This window comes from Pyrgilauda ruficollis, unplaced genomic scaffold, assembly GCF_017590135.1.
Source record: "Pyrgilauda ruficollis isolate IOZ18807 unplaced genomic scaffold, ASM1759013v1 scaffold24, whole genome shotgun sequence".
NCBI lineage: Eukaryota > Metazoa > Chordata > Aves > Passeriformes > Passeridae > Pyrgilauda > Pyrgilauda ruficollis.
Window position 1 is genome coordinate 8,225,840 of NW_024523648.1, and position 21,348 is coordinate 8,247,187.

Consider the following 21,348-nt stretch of genomic DNA (forward strand, 5'->3'; position numbering starts at 1 on the left):
CATATTCACAGATATGTGGATAGACAAACATCAGTGTTTAGGACAGGAAAAACAGATCTGACAGACTTCAAATAGTAATGACTTTCACACAGTGTGTCTCACTTCTGCTACGGCATGAACACCCGTAGGTCCCTTTCGACTCAGAATATTCTGTGATCTGTGACTGTGTAAAACTCCCCAGCTCTGGGGTCTGCATGAGAGGCCACGAATGCAGTTTTAGTACTGCAGCCATGAAGATGGGCTGGAAGCACTGCCTGTTCTGAGCACTCCTTTGACATCAGAGGGAGAGCCCCAGCCTTGGGAGCGGCTAGGGAGGGGCTACCGTAGTGGTGTCAGCAGGAGGCAGTGGCTGCGAGCTGCCTGGGGAGAAAGGGAAAAGCATCCTGAGCATGTTGACAGTATTTTCTGTTATTCCCAGGTGTGCTCTAGCTGAGTAGTTCAGTATGACTTTTTAAAAATCAAATAGCATGAAAGCCATTAAATGCAAACACATGGTATTGAGACCAGTGTGTGTGTTAATTGCAGGAGCTGCCAAGCCAATCTGTTCCTTTGCCCACTTTGTCTTGCTCTCCATCCAGCTGACAATGCCCCCAGGCTCTCTGGTAAGGTGAAAGCTATTTTATTTCGCTCCAGCCATGGAGCTGTCACCTGGGAAGTAACAGGCCTCAAGCTGGTGGCCCACAGGGCAGCAACTGTCACCATGTCCCGTCCCAGAAAGAGTCCCTGGGAAGACTGGCCACTCTAAGGCAGCACTAGCCAGACTCCTGTACCTTGCTTGCTGTCTGCTGCTCTCTGCTTGCAGGCATTCATTCTAGCTGTCATATGCAAAACCCCTGAAGGTTTATTCCCCTAGCAGCAGCACAGAAACAAAGGCTGCTGTTGGGCAGAGTGACTGGAAAGCTGAGCAGCCTCTTGCACCATGGCTGCACTGGCTGGCTTGTGCTTTGTGCCAGATCTTGCTGTTGTTCTGTCTGGCAGAACAAAACCAAACCTTTTGTTCTGCTGCTGGCTGTGTGCCAGGGTTTTGGTAATAGGAGCACGGTGGGCAGAGAGAGAAAAGACCACTTTTCTTGCTGCTTTGGTAAGGTGGTGAAGGACATTTAGGTATTTCATTAAAACCCAATGCAAATTTCAATGATGGAAAATAAGACCCCAACTAAATGGGCAGTGAGTATTCCCTAGAAGGCTGTATTTAAAATGTGGCCTTTTGGGTCTTGTGCTGTTTGCCATGTCTTCTGGGGGCTGGGATGGAAGAGAGGCCGTACTCCCAAACTGGAAATGGGCAGCATCAGCAGATGGTCTCCTGGACCCACCGTAACACTGTAACAACCAGACTTTGTCTCATGTGGCACGAGCAAGGAGCACTGGAACCCAGATTCCCTGAGTGGCTGGCACAGCCAGCTCTACAGCTGCTGTCCTGCTCAGCTCAAGCACTGCTCGAGAGACAGGTCACACAGGCAGATGCCCTGTCCTTCTCTGTCTCCCTGAAACAAGTATCTCAACAACTTCCCCCACCATTCACATTCCAGCTTCTTGTAAGGCTGTTTCACAGAAAGGAGAAATTCTGTCTGCTCTCATGATGCAGTCTTGTAGCACAGAATTTAGCTGGCAATGGAAACGAAAGACAATGCAATAAATATAAGAATAGAATCGGTTTATTAGAGCTATTTTACATAAAGTAATCAAGAACAAATTACTTGAAGAACTATTTGTATACCATGGCAATATTCTTGCTGACTCAAAGTTACTGAAGTACAAAAGACGACATACAAAACAATGCATGCCTCATTTGACTCTGGTTTTATTGAGACCCATGAGGAATGTGACATCCTTGGGACAGCCAAACAAGACAGACAGCACAGTGTGTGTGTATATATATAAGTATATATAACATGTACTGTACACATTTTACTGGTAACACATCTGCAGTTCACTCACACATATCAATTACTTGCTCTAATTATATGAGAATTTTTCTGCGGTTAGGGCAGATCACCGAAGCTTTCAAGATTTGCAAGGAGCTATGGGATAACCAGCAGGAATCCTACACTCTGTCATCTCGGGTAGAAACTGCTGTGTGCTGTTCTCACACTGTGTGAGGGTGGTGGGCTGGATGTGGACAAGGCTGAACAAGCCCTGAGCTCCGGGGAGACACACAGCTCTGGGACTGCACAGGGAATCATAGAGGGCTTTGGTTGGGTTGGAAAGGACCTTAAAGATCATTTAGCTCCAGCCACCCTGCCGTGGGCAGGGACACCTTCCACTAGACCAGGTTGCTCAGGGCTCCATCCAGCCTGGCCTTGAACACTGCCAGTGATGGGGCATCCACAGTTTCTTTAGGCAGCAGTACATGACTGCTGTTGAGCACTGGGAAGTCCAAGCTCATCCGCTGAGGAGCTGCATTTTTTCATTTCAGCATTTAGCAAGCATGGCTGTCTGCTAGCAGTGCAGAGGTTTAAACCGAGTGAAAATAACATGCTTTCTTCCTTAAATCCCAATTTTCTTTGCAAAAGCTGGTGCCTGGATAGAAACTGCTTTTAATTAACAAAGCAAGACACATTCTTTAATGGAAATAAAGAATCCCAGTGCATCATCAGGTGGAAAGAACACAACTGGTCTCTGCTGGATGGTGAAGGAATGTGTTGGCTGGAGCATCCTGGTCCCCACAGTGGTGGCACACTGAGAAGAGCAAGATGGCACAGGCTTCCCCCCAACCTTGGCCAACACAGCCGGGCTGTGGAGCCTTGCCTGCTCCAGTGCACAGGCCCTGGGGTGCACTCAGCCCTGGCTGAGACCCCAACTGCTATGGGGAGGGCAAGAGCATCCCACATCCAGTTTGGGGTCTCCCCACCTTGCAGTGTCTTCTGCACAACAGCCAACTAGAGCTACTCTCCAGAGCCTGAGCGTTTCTTATTTTCTGACCAAGGTCATCTACCCACTTTTTATATTATCACCAAAGCGGAAGAGTATATTCTTCATCTTATAGGCTGCTTCTAACTTGAAAATAAACTAAGGATTTTGGTCCTTTTATAGAGGCAGAGATTCATGGACACAGGAGAAAGGGGAGAAAACAACTGACCCAAATCCAGGTTTTAGAGATACATCCCATTGATGAGGTAATCAGACTCTTCAGATGTAATGGGTCGAGCTTTTTTGAGCTTCTGTTTCACTAAGCGCAGTCTGCAAGCAACCATAAGCAGCAGCAAAGCAGTGATTGCCAAGCCTAAGGCTAAGGGTAACACAGCACCTACAATGAGGTTAAGAGAAATTACATTTTATTTAACACAGTGAGACGCTGGTAGAGAAAACCTGAAATTTTTCTTTAAAAATACAGCTAGTCTACCACTTAGATGTCAGTAATTGGAACAACTCATACCATGAAACTAAACTGCAAGATCATGTTAGGGACAGTTCAGAATATGTAAGTACATTATTCAATTCTTGACCACTTTATCTGTATCTATAGCACCTGACTGAAAAACTGACATAATTCAAACTTCATAATTCATAATTCACATGGTTGGTCTTACCTGTTTCTGGGACTGGGCGACCACCTCCAAGCTGATCTCTCTTTGGCATCATTATGCCATCCCCATTTTTATCATCTGTTCTTTTCCCTGAGGAACTGTTATCTGCACAAAACCAAGCCAGATAAATAAATACTGCAGTTCAGTGACTCAGGAAATCTTATCCACAGGACACTAATATTAAATAATATTAAATAATGTGAAGCGCTTAAACTTATGGGAAAGAAAACAAACAAAAGAACAGTTTAAGAACTTCTGACTTTGACTGTATAACTTGAATTTTTGAAATAATGTCAAACTAAAGCTAAAATTTAAATTCAATTTTACATCCCAAACCACAATGCATCTCACCCAAAAGCAAGGGCACTTTGACTGTGCTGTGATACATTTGCTGGCAGCCTTCAGAACTGTTACAGAGCTAGCAGAAACACACTATGCTACAAGATCTGTAGAATATGAATGTGAAATGTTGTAATTGGAATTACATGTAGTGGTGGGTGCTAAGGAAGTGTTTAAGTCAATTAGCCTGGAACATGCACTGTGTGTAAGTCCCACCCACCTCCAGCAGCTCTGAAGAGCCGCAGAAGGTGTCCCTGGTAGTGGCAGCAGCAAATGCACACGACTGCTAATTAAAGCTTAAATTGTTTCACTGCTACTGTCATGAAAGTCCATGCTAATGTTCCCACTCCAAGGCAGAAGGCAGCCTCTCAGGCTGTGGCTTTATTGCCCTGCCTTTTTGGCTGTGGTGCATAAACACTGACTTCACCCACAGGGAATGCTGTAGAAACAAGCCATGGCCCTGTCCTCACTGGGCTCCTGATGTTGTCCTGGCATGTAAAGTGGGCTTGAAAAAATCCTAACAGTGAATGTACTGGCCTTAAAATATCCAAATGGTATCAGAGATGTGCAGGACCACCTGAATGTAACTGACACCAAAACCAGCAGCTGTTTTTCCTAAATGAATATTTGTCTTTGTTTTGGAAATATCCAAAAGTCATTAGCTCTTTTTAAGAGCTGCTCCAGTCTGCATCTAAATGCCTGTTTTAAAAACTTGTTTCCCTGCGATTTAAGTAAAGGGAATATTTAAGTCAACTGCTTGTACAGAAATTTGGCAAATATGGAGGAAAGTTTAGTGGGAAATTTTTGGAAGGGTAGAAGAATAGAATCCTTTCAATAAAGCTTGTAGGATTTTGCTAGGACTTGTGGCTGTTCTTACATGACTGGAGAGACTATCAGAGTCAATGCTGCTCAATATCTTATCCGTTATCTCTAGAACACAAGGAGCAATTTCCCCAAAGACATTTAGGAGCCTGGCATAAAGTATTTTACATGGCTTTAATTTGGTTTTCACTTTCTCTTGATTTTCCAGTCTACTCCGAGGAAATTGCCATTTACAGCCCTTTCCAATTACCCTAAATTACAGATCTAGGTTACGGCTACTGCTGTGGGTGCCTCTGCAGTAAAAACATGACTAAGGCTTGGGCACTCAGTCAAATGCTGTAATGGCAGCCCCGAACAGCGCTGCACGGGCAGCCTGGGAGAGGCAGAGGCTCTGTGCCAGGGGAATGCAAAGCTGTTATGGTGATTTATACACTTGGGTTGGCTATGCTGGGGAGTGCAAATCTTCAGGCTGCTCGTGAATTCAACCTGTCTGCATGACCCTATTTGCTACTGGCCACTGCTGCTTAGAAACCAGCCCCCTGCTCACTCCAGAGTGCTGTGCTGCTACTGTGTGTTTTCTACATTTATCTGCAAGTTCAGGAGTGCCAGAATATGCAGCTAGGCTTAAGAACTTCCCTGGAGAAGGACACTGGGGCTATTTGAAGGCAGCCATGCAGAAATGCTGTGCTGGCCTTTGCAGGAGATGCAGTCTGGGTAACTTTACTACCATGGAAACATGTCTGCAGAGAGAGAAAGGACTCTTTCATTGACATCAAATGCCTCTTCCTCCATCTACTCTCGACTTTGAAAGAAAATGTTTGCCCTTTCAGCTTGGGCAAAAGTAGACCATGAGTCTGTTGCAGAAGACTCGGTGCCCTAAGTGCCTGAGGGGGTTATCTCAGAGTCAGACTTGGTGTTCCCCTGGACTTGCCCTGCTGTAGAGGAATCCCATTGAAAAGGCGGGAATGCAGAACAAGATTTACCCACTGTAAACAATCAATGATTTTTGGGTTTTGTGTTGGTTGGTTGTGGTCTGTTTCACTTTACTTTGAACAGATCCTGTTAGGTCAGGCAGAAGTTTTAAACAGTCCTTAACTTGGACTTGCATATTTTCATACTTCAGTGTAAATCCTTAAAAAGCTTGTATCAAGTCACAGCTAAGCATGAAGGGCTACTGTAAGGAAGGTTAAAGGAAATTTGGAACAGAGAATCTATTAAGAGAAAATGGATTCTAGAAAGAAGTTCCCTTAAGTGTCACCCTCATAGGTAGAAAGCTCATATATCTGCTACCCAGAACTATCTCACAGTCCAAAACATTACAACTTAGCCCAGCTCCTTTGGAGAAAAGGAGAAAAGATTAATTTGGTCGTACTTGACAAGGAAGTCCCTTTATTAGACATCTTTATTGAATTCTCAGAGATGAAAGTTGTTTATGGAGAGGTAAGTAGCAGAAGGGACAGGCCTTTATTGGTACTTTAGCCACTACTAAAAAAATAAACAAATGTAAAAAACAAAACAAAGGAACTCCCAAGTCCTACAGTGTCTCGGGTAAAATTTCTCTTGTTTAAAATCAACAGAAAGCTCCTGTATCATGCATAGAGTCTAGCAGCAAACTGGAATGTGCCACATGCTGTCTCCAGTAGGTAAAACCTTCACTTACTCTGCCTGCAGTCACCTCATTTAAGAGCATCACATTTTCCTTCCTGGATTGTATTTCCATGACGATCTGAAACTGTCAGCTGAGAATTAAGAAAAATGTGGCCCTGAATGGAGCACTTGCAAGTGAAAAGGCGGAACCTGGGCTGCCTCTGTAAAGCCATATCCCCTAATATGTATCTTAAGTAGACAGCTTTTCACCATCGTGACATTAAAACCATAAAGCTATTTTCAAAACTTATGTAAAATAGTATATAAGAAGCCAGGATGTTTGCAATGTCAGCTCCAGGCCAACAAGAACATGATTGCCTCGGTCCAACAAAGACCTTTACAGTGATTCAGAGGCAGAGGTTCTACCTTGGCATCAGCAGCAGGAGACAATCCCTCCCAGAACAGGATTTCTGCCAGTTGAATTGCTGAACTTTTGAGGCTGCTGGTATGATTTCTGTTCAGCACTGCTCATCTCTTCTCAAAAATGCATATAACATTATTTCCCTCCTGGACACATTTCCAGATGAGCTTCACGGAGCTGCTCCAACATTTCTACGCCTCTCATTTTTGTATCACATAATTATTAGATTTGGTCTGTAACCTCCCTGAGATGGCAGTAGTGGAGGGAAGTCTAATTAATGGATCTGGGTGGATTTTAACAAATAGATTAGATGCCTGTCTCTCCAGTTCCATAAAGACTGTGGTGTTTCCCAGCGGGGCAGGACTTGGGCCTCTCTGGACTTCTGTGAATCATTAATACACAGCATGGGACTCTGAATTTTCAGTGTCTGCAGGAGAAGACAACAGCTCAGAGCAGGTTTTGGCACAGCAGTTTTTGGCAGTTTCTGCCCTTCAGACCCATGTGCCTAGCACGTACTCAGCATCTCTTCAGGTCCCACCCCATGCACTCTAACTGGAATCAATCCATAAGCAATTTTAAACCTTGCTGAGCTGTTTGCTGCTTTTTTTGGTTAGAAGTATAGGGCTCCTGGTTCAGTAAAGACTGGATCCTTTTATTCCACAGGGAAATAATTAAGCATCTAAAATTAAATTTTGACTGAGCCCTGTCATAAGAAAAATATTAAACCCACAAGAATTAAAACAGCTTGAAATCTTGCCTGTTGAAAATCAGAAGATGACAACAGGTACTGGCAGTACACTAATCACTGAAGCCCCATCACACTTCTTTAGTTTTCTAAGCGTCTTTTTCTTTGCTTGTCTACTGCTGTGCAAAAGGCTACCTTTAGAGCAAAACTGGTGCAAGTAAGTTACTGTGCAATTGGTAAACACAGAAAATGATTATGCAAAAATGCTTCTGCATTGTACTTCCAGTTATAACCCTTGGCTATCAATTGCTGAAGGTAGTGGCCTCAGTTCTGGTTTTATGCCTGGATTCACAAGCCAAATGATTTTTGAGACCTACTTAGCAGCTGACTTCCCACTGGAGCTTGCAAAGTCCTTTGGAAGTTTGATGTTCAGTTTGGGTGGCCCCATATCAGGTGTCACTCAAGACTATGTGAGTGAGAAGGGTTTGAAGCAGACTTCAGAATTTTAGACAGCAGTGAGGAGTCATCTAGAGGTCATCTATACTGCCAGAAAAGGGGAAAAGTTTTGGGACAGGATTTTGCTGTCACTCCCCACAAATTCACTGAGGCCATCAAATTCTTGACAACATTGTTTTCACTCCCTTTGCAGAGTGTTCACAGAGTGTTCCCTTTGCAGAGTTTTTACTCCTTCTGCACTCCAGTGATGAAGTAAAAGCACCTTGAAGGGAACGTCCAGGTGCCAACCAGGGCAGTGCCCTTTTCCAGAGTCGACAGCAGAGGGCACTGAGCACTGCTCTGTTACAACTGGAAAATAAAGCTGTGTCTTGGAGCACATGAATCAGTCTAAACCATGAAGAAATAGAAGTGGGGGGTTTATACTGTACTAATTCTAGGCTCTGTGCACACAGTTTTGCTTTCATGTAATTGCCATTTCAGATCATTTTAATTCATTAGCATGAACCTTAGAAGACACATCAATTTCATTGCAGCTTCTGGAGCTTTACCAAGGCCAGGGCTGGGGCTCTGCCTGTAACATCACACAATGACTCACTACAGGCTTGCAGCTACTGTGCAGAACAATACTGGGGACCTGTACAGGGGCACCTGAGGTAGCTTGTTACCAAAGCCTGAGACTTTTCTACTATGAGGAAAGACTGCTCCTGCCCTGGAGATGAAGTTCAGGAAAAAAAAAAAAAGAAAAAAAAAAAAGAGAAGTAATACTTAGCACCAGGAGAAAAGCAATTACTCTCACCCAAGTTGAACAGCACTTTATTATGTGCTCCTGAAGTACTCCCCTACAGATTTAAAGAGCCTTAATACATCAACCTACACAGCTGTACCCGTGGCAGAATATTTATCTAGTTCACTGCACATTTTGTTCCTTAGACTGTATTATTTCCCTAGCATTCCTACATTTCAACTTTCTTTTTGCACCTACTATAAAATAGATTTAACAGTAATAAATCAAAACTTACTTAGAACTTCATTATTACACGTTTCTTTTGTATTTATTTACATTTGAAATTTTTTCTCTTAGCCAGGCACCAAAAGACAAATTAAATTTAAGGTACAAGACACTTCCTTTCTTTGAGGAGAAGGATTTATTGAAAATTATTAAATTCTTACCTGGCACAAATCCACTGATTTGTTTCTTTGGTCCCTGAGAAAGCGATTGGTTAGACATGTCTGCATCCACTGAGAGAAGTGGTTGATTTCTGGCAGTGGCTTTCAGGGTGTTCACTGCAGAGTTTTCCTCTGTGTTTTCAGTCAGTCCTGCAGTCCTTTGTTGGGTAGTGCCAAGAGCTGCATGTGTCACCGTCTTCCGACCCGAGCTCACTGTTAACAGAAACAAAAATTTTCGTACAATGTTTTTGTTGTACAAAAAAAATGTTTGTACAACAAGGGAATGGAAGTGCTCTTAAGGAAGACTGTCCAAGATGGTTCTTGAGGCAGAGTAAACAACTTCCTCAGGTTCAGACGTATGATGAAATGTGAGTCACAGATACCTAATCCTTGCTCTCAAGAGTACACTCATGACTCCTACAGTGAAATCCAGTAACTAAACTATAATGAAAGAGTGGTTAGCCATTGTGCCCATTCATCCTTTGGTGGTTATTGCTCACTTAGCTGAGCATGGGCAAATAACGAAAGCAAATACAATGGTGAATCAACTGGTTCCCTTGCGTGTCCACAGTGTTTCAGATTCTTGCAAGGTGTCTAACAGCACAGTGAAGGGTACCTCTGAGACACCCTTTCACACAGAGAGCACAGTTCTTGTTTCCAGAATCATCATGCAAGTACAAAACTAATCTTCTAACTGGTGAACACAAAACCTGTCACTTGGGTGTCAAAACCTTGACAGTTTTAATATGCTTTGAAGAAAATTTCTGAGCACCTGAGTATGCAAATATTAAACCTTCCCATGTGCTAATTCCAATGAAAGGCTGGGAGCAAACTGCTTGCTTACAGGGAGAGAGGCCACAGAAGTGGCATTGTCCCCCTTTGGTCATTGAGGCTGTGGTTACTTTCACAGTCTCCTGTGCCACTGTGGCCTGGCACTGTTGTAGTGTGCTTTTATATTTTGTAATACTTTGTAATAGCTTTGTTTTTGTATCCCTTATTTTTACCAAATGGTTTCCCTTATGTATCCCCAAATGGTTTACCCCTGATTGTACCCCCTCCCTCTACCTGTGTAATCATTCTTCTGTGTTGAGATCATCCCCAAATCCCTGCCCTGGCTCTCTGTCAGTCACTCAGCATCCCATGTTCTTTATCTAGAACTTTTGGTCTAAGTCGTCGAGTGATTAGTCCGAGGCCAGGAGTCAGCCCCCCAAGTAATATTTTATACGCTATCCCAAATGTCCATCCCTAAGATTGCATCCCTGGAGGGCCTTTATTGATCAGCAAATGCATCTACCTTTGGTTTCCTCCCCCCTGTACGCTTGGCAGTGGTCCTGCGCCCTCTTGAGCAAGGTGCATCACTGAGGTGTGGGGCCCCCTGAGGAGCTCCGAATAAACCTTGGACTGGCCCCCGAGTCGGCCTTTTATCTTCCACCGATGTCTCCAGTGTCTCCTCTGCTGCAAAGGCAACTAAGGCAACTAGCCTGGCTGCCATCAGTACCCACAGGGCACCAGAGAGTGTTCCCCCCCGCCCCTCCCCCCGCTGTTGGCCGCTTTGGGGCTGCTCCCCCCGTTGTCTGCTGACCCGGAGCTGGCCGGGGTTCACTGGGAGGCACCGAGAGAGAAGGAGACATGGCACACTTACAATTCTGGCAGAAAGTCTCATCTGATCCATCAGGACACTGTCTCACACCATCACACGCAAACGTGATGTCAATGCAGCAGCCATCATCACAGATAAACTGGTAGCGAGAGCAAACCCCAACACAGGCTGTTGAGAAACAATTCCCAAATTATCAAAAGAGACGTCCAAGTAGTAAATACTGAGTCAGTGACTGAGTCAATGACTAAAATCTGCAGCATGGAGGAAAAAGCAAAACCAAGCTATGTCAAGAAGCACCATGAACAAGGCACAAAGTCCAGACTCAGCTGTGTGACATCGTATTGACTCAGAAGCAAATATAGGCAGTAGCTGCTCCTGGCACCTTCATCACTAGCCTGGTAATCTCTTTATTACAGGAATACTCAACCTGGAGGCTGTTGCACCTTACACCTTGTGCAGCACCCTTACAGTGCTTTGAATTCTGCTGGCCTAAGCTGAAAGGAGATCTTCCTAAGCTTAAAAGATGCAGAACAGTCCTGAAAATAAAGAAATGAAATCTCTGTGGCTGTAACTGCATCCCTCCTCCCTTTAGTAGTAATTCCTACTAAATATCCATTTACATGTGTTCTTTACATGCACACATTTGGACCATATGGGATCTTTTATGGCATGTTTTCTGCAACATAATTGAAATACTCAAAGAATGCTCGTCATTTATTGACATCAGCAATCCAGTGACTTCAATACAGCACAGACCAAAATAGGACTAGGTCATGTTCTCACTAATTACTTTCACCAGAAAGAACTGACTGCTGCCTGCTTTAAAATTTAGATTCCCCTGGAAATGGAGAGTATCCCTGGACATCCCATTTTGCATACTCAAAGCTTTCCTGAAACCCATTCAGATTCTATAATTGTCAAGTGTTTACATCTGTGCTTTTGTCTTTCCAACAGCAGTGCAGTTCATCACTTTGTGAAGCACTATCAAGTTCAGTGCTTGATTAGTGTTGTAAGAGCAAATCAATTTGCATAAGGGGGCACAGCCTTTGGTTGTTATCCTGCTGTGTACCAAACGATGCACGATGCTAAGGGAAGGATGCCAGGAAAGCAGACAACTGTTTAAAACCCCTAAAATCTGAAAATGCATCTCCCAAACTTCAGCACTAGTAATAGCACTGATCTTGCATGTATTAAGGTATCAAGAACTGGTTTAGCTACAGCAGTAGCACTAGAATTGCTAATGTAGCTGGGGAATTAGAAAAATAAAAAAGACAGCAAATCCCCTATGTGCTCCACACAAAAGATACCCCAGATACCCACACCAGCAAATAAACAAAGCAGCAAACCTCTCTGGCTGCTTTAGCTGAATTAAATATTAAAGAACACAACTCTGTCATCCATTACTGGAACAAAGGCATTATTAAGCAGATTTTTTCTTAATAAAAGCTTATTGCCAAGGGACTACCCTCTCACATACAGATACTGCGCTGAGGCAGGGAAAGATTTTCACTGGTTCTGCTAAACACGGTTAAAGCTATTTAACTTTGTGCCAGAGCAGCAGATCTGCACTAGCAACTTGTTAATTACAATGTAATTAGAAGTTATTACATTGAAGAGTGGGACTGACAGCCACTGAAATCTAACTTACTTTCTACCTGTTATGCTTTTCACATGTTTCTGAAGCTCAGAGTTTAAAAATGATGGGTCAGTTCCAGTTTCAGCTTCCCCAGTAGCATAAGGCTTCAATAACAACCATCAGAAAGAAAAACTTAAATGCATTAAAACAAAAAACCATGTCAACTTTCAGACTACAAATGCAGGTCAGTATTATTCTTAGTCTGCCTCAAACATACTATTAAGTAATTTAAACTGGATCTTCCCTATAGCAGAAGCCCTGTCATGATGCCCACACCATCTGACTGTTACAACGCACCTGACACCTGTGTCAACATTTCACTCTTCCAATCCTGCATGCTTATTAGCAATAGAAGGACAAATACTCAGTGCCTGAAAGTATTACTGCTCTAACAGGCAAGTAATGCTTGCTTGTTTCCTCATTTTGAAAGAGCAATTCAAAGCTGAAAGAGATGTCATTATGTAATGAGCAAGGGCAAAATAAAACACTGAAAATGGAGAATAACATTTTTACCTTTATCAAGACCCTTGCTGTGCTCTAGTACCATACCCTGGGTGTCACAGAGGCAACAGTTCCAGCCATTTTCTCACCTGCTGCAGAATGAACCATGGGCAGAATGGTCACAGAGACGTTGTCAGAGCTCCGCTGACCTGCAGTGTCTGTCACGGTGAGCTGGAAAATATACCCGCCCTCCTGAATGTGGGACAGTTTCAGCGTTCCTGGCTGCGGTACCTGAGTGAAGGCACACAGTAAAAAAAACATTGGCACAATGGATCCATCCATGACCTTCCAGGAATAAGGCGCTCATCATGCAGATTAAATACCTCCTGCAGTCTAGTCAGTCTATTCAAGCATGTATTTCAGCATGTAACATTTGATCTCTTTTTTATTTTTGCATCCATTTGTAAAAAAACCCATAATATTCAGGTAGTGTTTTCATGATCTACTCAGTTACGTGGAGCTGTGGATCTCAGCACACAAATGGAGAACAAATGATCACATACATTTAAATCAATTTTTGAGTAATTAGAAATGTAATTTTAGAGGATAGACAGTAAAATATTGGCCTTTTGCTCTTTATCAAGTTAGTCTGTAGACAATATAACACAGATCCACAGAAATAAATTTTCATGCCTGAAAGAGAACAAGAATTTTTGATTAATATAGCCAGAGTCCTAGACTTTCCATTATAGAAGAGTGTATTGATAAACACATTTTTTCTCTCAGTGAGAAAATTTCCTACCTGAAATTTCTTTCCTTTTCTATTTACATGAATGCACTCAGTTATCTGATCAGACTGTTGAGTACCTCCTCATGGAGTGTATGACCCCTTACAATTTTATTCTTTAATGAGTTAAAGAAATTATTATGCTCTAAAAAACACCTGTTGTTGTTCACTGTAGGGAGAGCAAATGTGGTATTTAAAACTCATGAGCCATGGAGCCCAAGTCTCTTCCCAGTGCAGAGACAGAGAAATGCCACTGACTTCTCAATACGCCACCACTACTCCCACAGAGTAACCTCTGTGCTTTCCTTTTTATTTTCATGCTGCCCTGAAGAATGCTGGCCTGTATCTGCTTACACAGAAACTTTGGTTCAAAATAGATAATCAGCAATAAAAAAAAACAAACCCAACCCATTACTGTCCCCAAGTGTCCAGGAGCTGTGCAGCTACAGAGTGGGTGTAGCAATCAGAGAAGCAAATTACCTAAAAAAGCAATAATCAGTCACAACATGAAAAAAAAAAAGGTTTTATGATAAAATAAAATGACAATATGATAAGATCTCTTTATAGCAGTCCTTCCCCCTCCTCTGCTTTCTATTTATTCTTTGCTACATAAAAGCAATGCAACAGCTGCCTTTTATCTTATTTAAACACACTCCCATTCTCCCTTGTAGCTATGGATTCATACATTATTCTCAAAGAATAAATGACACGAAATCCAGTAACTTCAGGGCAGTAACCAAAGCACTAAAGACATCAACTGAAGAATGCATAAAAAAAAATCACAGCTATTAATTCAACTCTAAAATTTAAATTATCATGGTTAATCACCAGGGTACATATCTGTAGGAGAAATTCCTGCCCATTTGAACACAATGAAAAAATATTTATTTAAGCATAAATGTGTGTCAAATTAATTTTCTGTTAACAAATACAAAAAACCCACCAAGGTTAATGTGAATTTTACAAGTTTGAATGGATATAAGACTTGTCTCTATTTTATAAAGTGACTTTGAGTAATATTAAAATATAAACTTTGAATGTTTTTATTAAATTCTAATTTTTGTTTTACTCTATGTTACTAAATCACAGATTAATTTTAAAAGTATTTAATTCCTCTTTTAAGAAAATAATGCTGCAATGGGTCAGTTAACAAGTCTTTGATTATAAAGTGTTCCTTTTATCTAGATGATATATAGAAATTATTCTTAAAGCTCCATTTTGCTTTGCACTCTCTCACCTCTACATATCCTTCCTGCTCTAGGTGGAGTTCCCAGTGTGCCTTGGATGTTGTAGGCTGTGAGCAGACTATGAGTAGAGTCAGTGGACTTGAGATATTTTTTGTTTTTCTGCTGATCCTACAGCACTCACAAAAAAGACTAAAATGAAGAATTGCTCTCTTCATTTTAATTTGAAATCAAAGCTCAGCAGAAAATGTACAGATAAAATATCTCATAAGGTTTTCATCATGTTTCTTTGTAGCTTCTCCATAAGCACTGACAGGAGACTGGTGGTGAAAATCCCTTATAATTTTTAGTAACTGAATTACTGAGGGGTCTCTAACTGGGGTGACAGAAGCTGAAAATCAAGTGCAGCGAGTACAAATAAAGCAGAGCTCAAATCCAGTGGAGTATTATTATCTGCTTGTTTGCTGCTAGCTGTCCCATGCCATCCAGGAAAGGGATTAACTGTGTAAGCCACTAGAAATAATCACTGGAACTACGCAGGGATACAGTGTAGTCCCTTTGACTGGAGGTCTTCAGGATGGGATTGGACAGATAAAATAATCTCATTGAGACTCCTTGTCCCACAAACAGTTGGACCAGATGATCTTTTGAGGTCCCTTCCAACCTGGGCTGCTCTATATTTCTGTGAAATAAATGTTCAGGTAAAGATATCCTCATTTTGGTGCCTGGCAGACAGATTTGTATATATTTAATATTTTTAGCTGTACATTTAAAACTTGAAAACAACTGTGGTATTGACATTCTTTGAACAGAGAGAGACATAATTCTCCCTCCCAAGATTTTTCCTGGGCAAGGCAGTGAGAAAACTCAGAGAAAGAAGAAAAAACAATTCTTGTCTCGACTTGCTGCACCTGTTGTTTGGCACAAGTGGAATGTGTTATGGAGATTATTTACTGAAGAATGATTTCTTAATTGGACTCCAGTGATGGCTGTTTGCATTGATTGACCAATTAGGTCAAAACTGTACCGTGACTGTCTGGTAAGGGGTCATGGGTTTTTCTTTAGTAGTAGTATAGTATAGTTTTAGGATAGTATAGTATAATATAGTATAGCTTAATAAAGCAATTGTCCAGCCTCCTAAATCATGGAGTCATTTCACGTTATTCCCTGGCTGGGGGTGGTCCTGCATCAATACACAACAATCTAGAAGTAACTGGCCACAAGGGGGGCTGCACATGTACCTGCATTTCAACTGATGAGTCGCCCTGCAGCAGCGCCCACTCATAGTGCACAATTCCATGGTCATCGGAGCTTTCCCGGCCATCCAAAAGCACCCAGTCCACAGGTGACTGCAGCACAATGTCTTGGCCCGCCCTACACTGTGGAGGCTCATCGTATTCTTCTTCTTCAACAAAAAAAAGAGAAGATCAGTTATTTATGAGGGGAGGCTGAGTGATTATTTATATAAAACACTTTTCTTTCTTGGTTAAGGTATTGTTTCACCTCTGTGCAACTTTCTGAAAGAGGAACATGTTCATTTGCACACATTTTGTTAGGCAAAGTAGTATGTGCTTCTATTTTAGTTAACTGTCCCACGATGTCTTCAGGAATTAAAATTAGAAGCACATGGCATAGAAAACCCCTCTAGGTACCTGGATGTTTCAGCAATACAGCAAACAGGATTATTAGCATCAGTGTACTTTTTAAATCTGAACTAAGGAAAATAGGTTTAAATATGACTTACATACAGATGGCAGTTACATCACCTTTTTTATACCTTTTACAGTACTCTGCTTAATTCAATAGGCTTCTACTCCCTATTTATAATACATCATTATAGGAATGTCAGACTTAGCATAAGGGGGCACCCTGATGAAGCAGTGCACATGATTAAAATTCATCAGACACCACCAATTTTAAGTGCCTCATTTAAGATATTGAAAGCTCAATTTTCAGAATATTTATTTATGGCATTTTGCTATATTCAAAGTACAATCTTTACCAATTAAAACTCTGTGTAGTAAGTACTTTTGCCAATCAGACCACAAGCTTTTGGGTTAGACTAACGAAAGTCTAACCCAAAGATTGTATCTTTCTACCATTCCCCACCCAAGTGTCATTCCTTCTCTGGGCACCCTGAAGTGCCAGGGTGCTCTCTGCTCTTCAACCCCTGCAAAGGATACCCTGGAAAGGATATTGATGTTATGCTCAGAAGAGCAGTTACTGAAATCAAGGTTGTAACTGCACTTGGTGTGGGCAGAGCTGCACAAGGAAAGGTCCCCATCAGCATGGGGAATCTTCTTTGCACATGCTCTTCAACAGTATCATGAAATGCTTGAAGCCTTGGAGCTCATGGGAGCAGTGGGACAACTGTTTATCTATGACTAAACAGCAAAATTCTTATTTCTTGGTTTTTTCAGCAGTAGGTCAGACATAGAAAATGTCAAGGTAAATGTATAAAGTTAGGAAAACATACAATAACTACTTTCTATAATAATAGAATGAAATGTTTCTTACTCATCCGATGACAAAGGCAGCTTTGCCTAATTTGTATACGCTCACTTCTCAAAAGCAACTTTGTTTAAAAAAACCATCCAGGTGCAAAAAACCCCCAAAACTCATTGTTAATAAAACCTCAAAATTAATTGCTAATAAACACCATCATTATGGTGCCAGAGCAATTTTTGTTTTATAAAAATGAGTTACGTACAGACTTCACACAGTTACTTACTTTACAAATAACTGTCAAAAAGAAACTGACCTGGGTCTCAAACTGCACAGCCCAGCCTTTGGCTTCTACCTTGGAGAAGGGTTTTATGTCACCTGTCTGGTTTAAATTACTTGATCAATGCCCTGCAGGGGCAGAAACAAGCCCTAATTCCCCTAAGCAATGAGGATATTTCCTTCCTGGACTAACTTTATACTCCAGCAGCATGAGTTGCAAAGGAAGGACCATGTAAGTCAGTCACAGAAATTCATGCTCTTTGTTAAAGATGAGTGAGTGACCACACAGACCTCTAGTCCCAAAAGATGGAGGTACCATCCTTTGCTTGTAAGCCACCAGATCATCTTCAGAAAAGTAAATCAATAGCAAAAAGAAAAATTTGACCTGATAGAGACATACGGCATGGGAGGAGACAGACTATTGAGCTGAAGATTCTTTTTCCATAGCAAAGTTTTATTTGCTTTTTCTTCACATGATTCTTAGAGAGCAAAACACTTCCAAATCCTAGGAATAAGAATCAGCATAAAAAACTAAGGAGACAAACTCACTGGAGCCACTTGCAGCCACCACTTGTGGGAATAAAGCACTATAAGCCACAGGTCAGCAAAAACTAATCTCAACTTCTGCTTTCAACTTGCATTTCAGTTGAATGCAAGTAAGCAGTATGGAACTGAAATACCAGGTCAACACTCTGAGATGCTGGAGCTGGCTGCTTTCTAGAAAAAGGGGTGAAACACTTTTTTCTTTGGGACCCAACAAAAAAGGCTTTTTTTTTTCATCCTGCTTTTTATTTATTCTGCTCTCTCCATCCTTTATACAGACTAGTCCTGCCAGTAATGAAGCTTCCAACTAATTTTCTGAATGAAGGCTTTGTTATGAAAGGTTATTTCACTGCCAACTCCTGAATGTGTTTGGTATTAGTCTACCTTGATGCTGAATCCTCCCACTGCTCACCACTAGTGATCTTAGAGATCACTGTATCCAAATGCACAGAAATATTTTGCAATTATGAGGGCACCACTTCTGTGGGTAAATGTTGGTTTGGTGTATCAGAAGGAAAACAGCAGAAGACTCAAGAAAAAAGCAGTCTGAAAGAAAAAAACAAAACAAGGAGCAGCTAAAATGTCATCCCCTCATGGAAAAAAATCTTGAAATGAAAAGTTCTTTCCTAATTTTCTTAAAGTCATTCATGGGGTGACAGAAAGGAAAAACAATGAGCCTTCATCATCCTGTTGTCCAAATTGTTTTCAATGTAATTCAAGAATGCACTGGTAACAAAACATCAGAGCAAAATAATTCAATCTTAATTTTATCTCTCCTGGTTTATGTCATATCTGACAGATGTTTAAATAAAAGTTAATTCTCCTTTGTGGCTTTGTTTCAGCTCCAGTGTAATTGCATTAAGAAATCATAATCCCCTGTTTCCAATACCACCATCACCCACAAGGCAGACTTTTAAGTAAAACCAACAGGGCACAGAGCAATTTGCAGACTAGGAACTGAAATTGCCTTGCAAGTCCAGAGCTGGTAGTCAGAAAAGCTGCTAAAAAGGTAAAGCATTTAAGAACTCCAGAATTCAAGAACTCGAATTCAAGAAATTCAAGATTTCTAATAGACAGAGCATCATTTGTACAATATATTATTTATATTGTGCCATAACTGCACCCTAAATTAGTTCCTAATAGGTTTTAATAGAATTAAGGCAGTTCAAAATGAAGCCTAATTCTGTGTGACTTGATGCAAAATCTCATCTTAAGCCTTTTATCATGCAACTGCATACAGGCTTATGAAATACAACTACCACGAAGCTGCTACATAAATAATACTGTGGAACTAATACTCCTCCTGTTCAAAATGTCAAAATCACACCTTGGGTTTCTTTGGTGTTAAGCTTGCCTCATCTCTACTTCATAATATCCTTCCTTATAGCTCTAATCTACCTGCCCATGCACTTTGCAAAAAATATTTAGGAATCATAATGCCTCTACAACTTGAGCAGAGCCCCTGCTCTCTCGTATTTCCAGGGGATTCCCACTGATATTCTCATGAAACGTGCAGGACTGAATGGACCTCAAGCCTGACATCTCCCCTCCCAAGAGAGCAGTAACAGCAGGCACATCTGGACACTGTTTTCACCAGGTTTTCTTCCTGTTGCATACAGTGACTAATCTACTTCAGATGAGATCTATTGCTGAGTAAGATGCAGATGACATTTGGGAAAGTATCGTCCACAGAGATAATGAAATTAAGTCAAAATTAGTTAACAGGAGACTGTTTAACAACAGGAAGTGGCGGAAGGCAAACAAATTCTTTGAATCAGGTGCTAGGAAACAGACTCCAAATTTAGAAATCCAGATTTGTTTTCATCTACAGCTGCTTGCTCTGGATAATATTGCTCTTAAATATGCTTCAGAGTTGAACAAACTGCTGCTTTTGATGTGGTCTAGTTTCCAGAGGTGCTTGTTGAGAATGTCCATGCTGTGTCTGGACTACTGGTGAGGTATCCTTGTCTTCTTCAGTATAGCTCTTGAGTTCTTAAGCATGAAAAATCTTGATTTAAGTGAGTAAGAAGCTGTCTTAGGCAAAGACATTTGGACAGCACCCCACGACCAGCATGTGCTAGCTCTCAGGCTATGCGCCAGGTTATGGCATAGCTGGGGAAAAAAGCACTTCATGCTTTTGAAGGTGCCCAATATGCACACTTTCTGGGGAGCTGGGACTTCTCTGGTTCCCCAGGGAGTGTGGGGCCAGCGAACATGCACATCCCACTGGCTGGCTCCCAGCCACCGGCTGGCTGGCACAGTGCCCCACCAAGCGCTCTGCAGAGGCAGAGATGTTGAGGGATGGGTTTCCCCAAGTCCAAACAGCACCAAAGCCCTGACAGAAGCGGTCAGGTCAGAAGGGACCACAGTGGGCCATTTGGTTCAACCTCCCTGCTCAAGCAGGGTCGTCCCACAGCACATGGCACAGGATTGAGTCCAGACGGTTTTTGAGTATCTCCGGTGAGGGAGACCCCACGCTCTCTCTGGGCAACCTGCTGCAGTGCGTGGTTACCCGCACAGTAAAGAAGTTCTCCCTCATGTTCAGCAGGATCTTTCTCTGCATCATTTCTGCCCGTTGCCTCTTGTCCTATCGCAAGGCACAACAAGGAGAGCCTGGAAGCATCCTCTTGGAACCCCCTCCCCTTAAGGTATTCACACACCTTGGTAAGGGTCCCTCGGGCACGGCCGGGCCGCCCCTCCCGGCCCAGGGAACCCCGCCGAACGGCACGCCGCAGCCCGGCTCTCCTCGCCCGTTCTCCCACCGGCGACGCCCCACGACCCGGGAGCGGGCTCCCGGCGCCGGGGCAGCCGCACGGACGGCGCCCGCTCCCCGCCGGCGGCTCCGCGGCCCCGCCGCCCCAGCGCCGCCATCTCCCTGCCGCCCTTCCCGCCGCGCAAGCCGCTTACCCGTGGGCGGCGCGGCGCCGCCGGCGGTCCGGCGGCTGTAGGAGCTGTAGCCGCGGTGCGGGGCGAAGCGGCAGACGGGCCGGCCGCGGTGCGTGCAGTTGAAGAGGTAGCAGCCCGGCTCGGCCGCCGTGCCCCGCGGGCGGGCGGGCCCCTGCACCACGGCCAGCGTGCAGCGCGGCTCGGCGCAGCAGGCGTCCAGGCACTGCCGCCAGCCCGACACGGCGCCGGGCGCCCGCAGGAAGGTGGCGCCGGCCGCGATGGAGTCCTTGGTGCGGATGATGGAGTCGGGCCTGGCGGAGAAGCCGCCGCTTCCGCCGCACCGCTCCCCGCCGCCCCCTCCGCCGCCCGCTGTCGCCGGCGGTCCCGGCTCCTCCTGCTGCAGCTGCCGGCGGAACTCCTCCAGCAGCGTCTCCACGCCCGAGATCTGCGAGCGCAGGTCGGCCAGCGGCGCCGCGCAGCGCCCGCCCGGCAGCACGGCCCGCCCGCCCAGCGCCGCCAGCAGCACCAGCACCAGCGCCGCCA

At 43.3% G+C, this 21,348-nt stretch overlaps 1 protein-coding gene across 1 annotated transcript; it reads right to left on the bottom strand.

The window, feature by feature from the left end:
• Positions 1-1,785: 1,785 nt before the first annotated feature.
• Positions 1,786-21,346, bottom strand: LRP11 (LDL receptor related protein 11; the record flags this gene model as incomplete). Its single annotated transcript, XM_041470025.1, has 7 exons — positions 1,786-3,247; positions 3,531-3,632; positions 9,008-9,217; positions 10,647-10,772; positions 12,831-12,972; positions 15,894-16,057; positions 20,827-21,346. Coding segments are annotated over 7 exons (1,419 nt in total), but the record flags the coding sequence as incomplete, so codon positions are not given.
• Between the last annotated feature and the right edge of the window lie 2 nt (positions 21,347-21,348).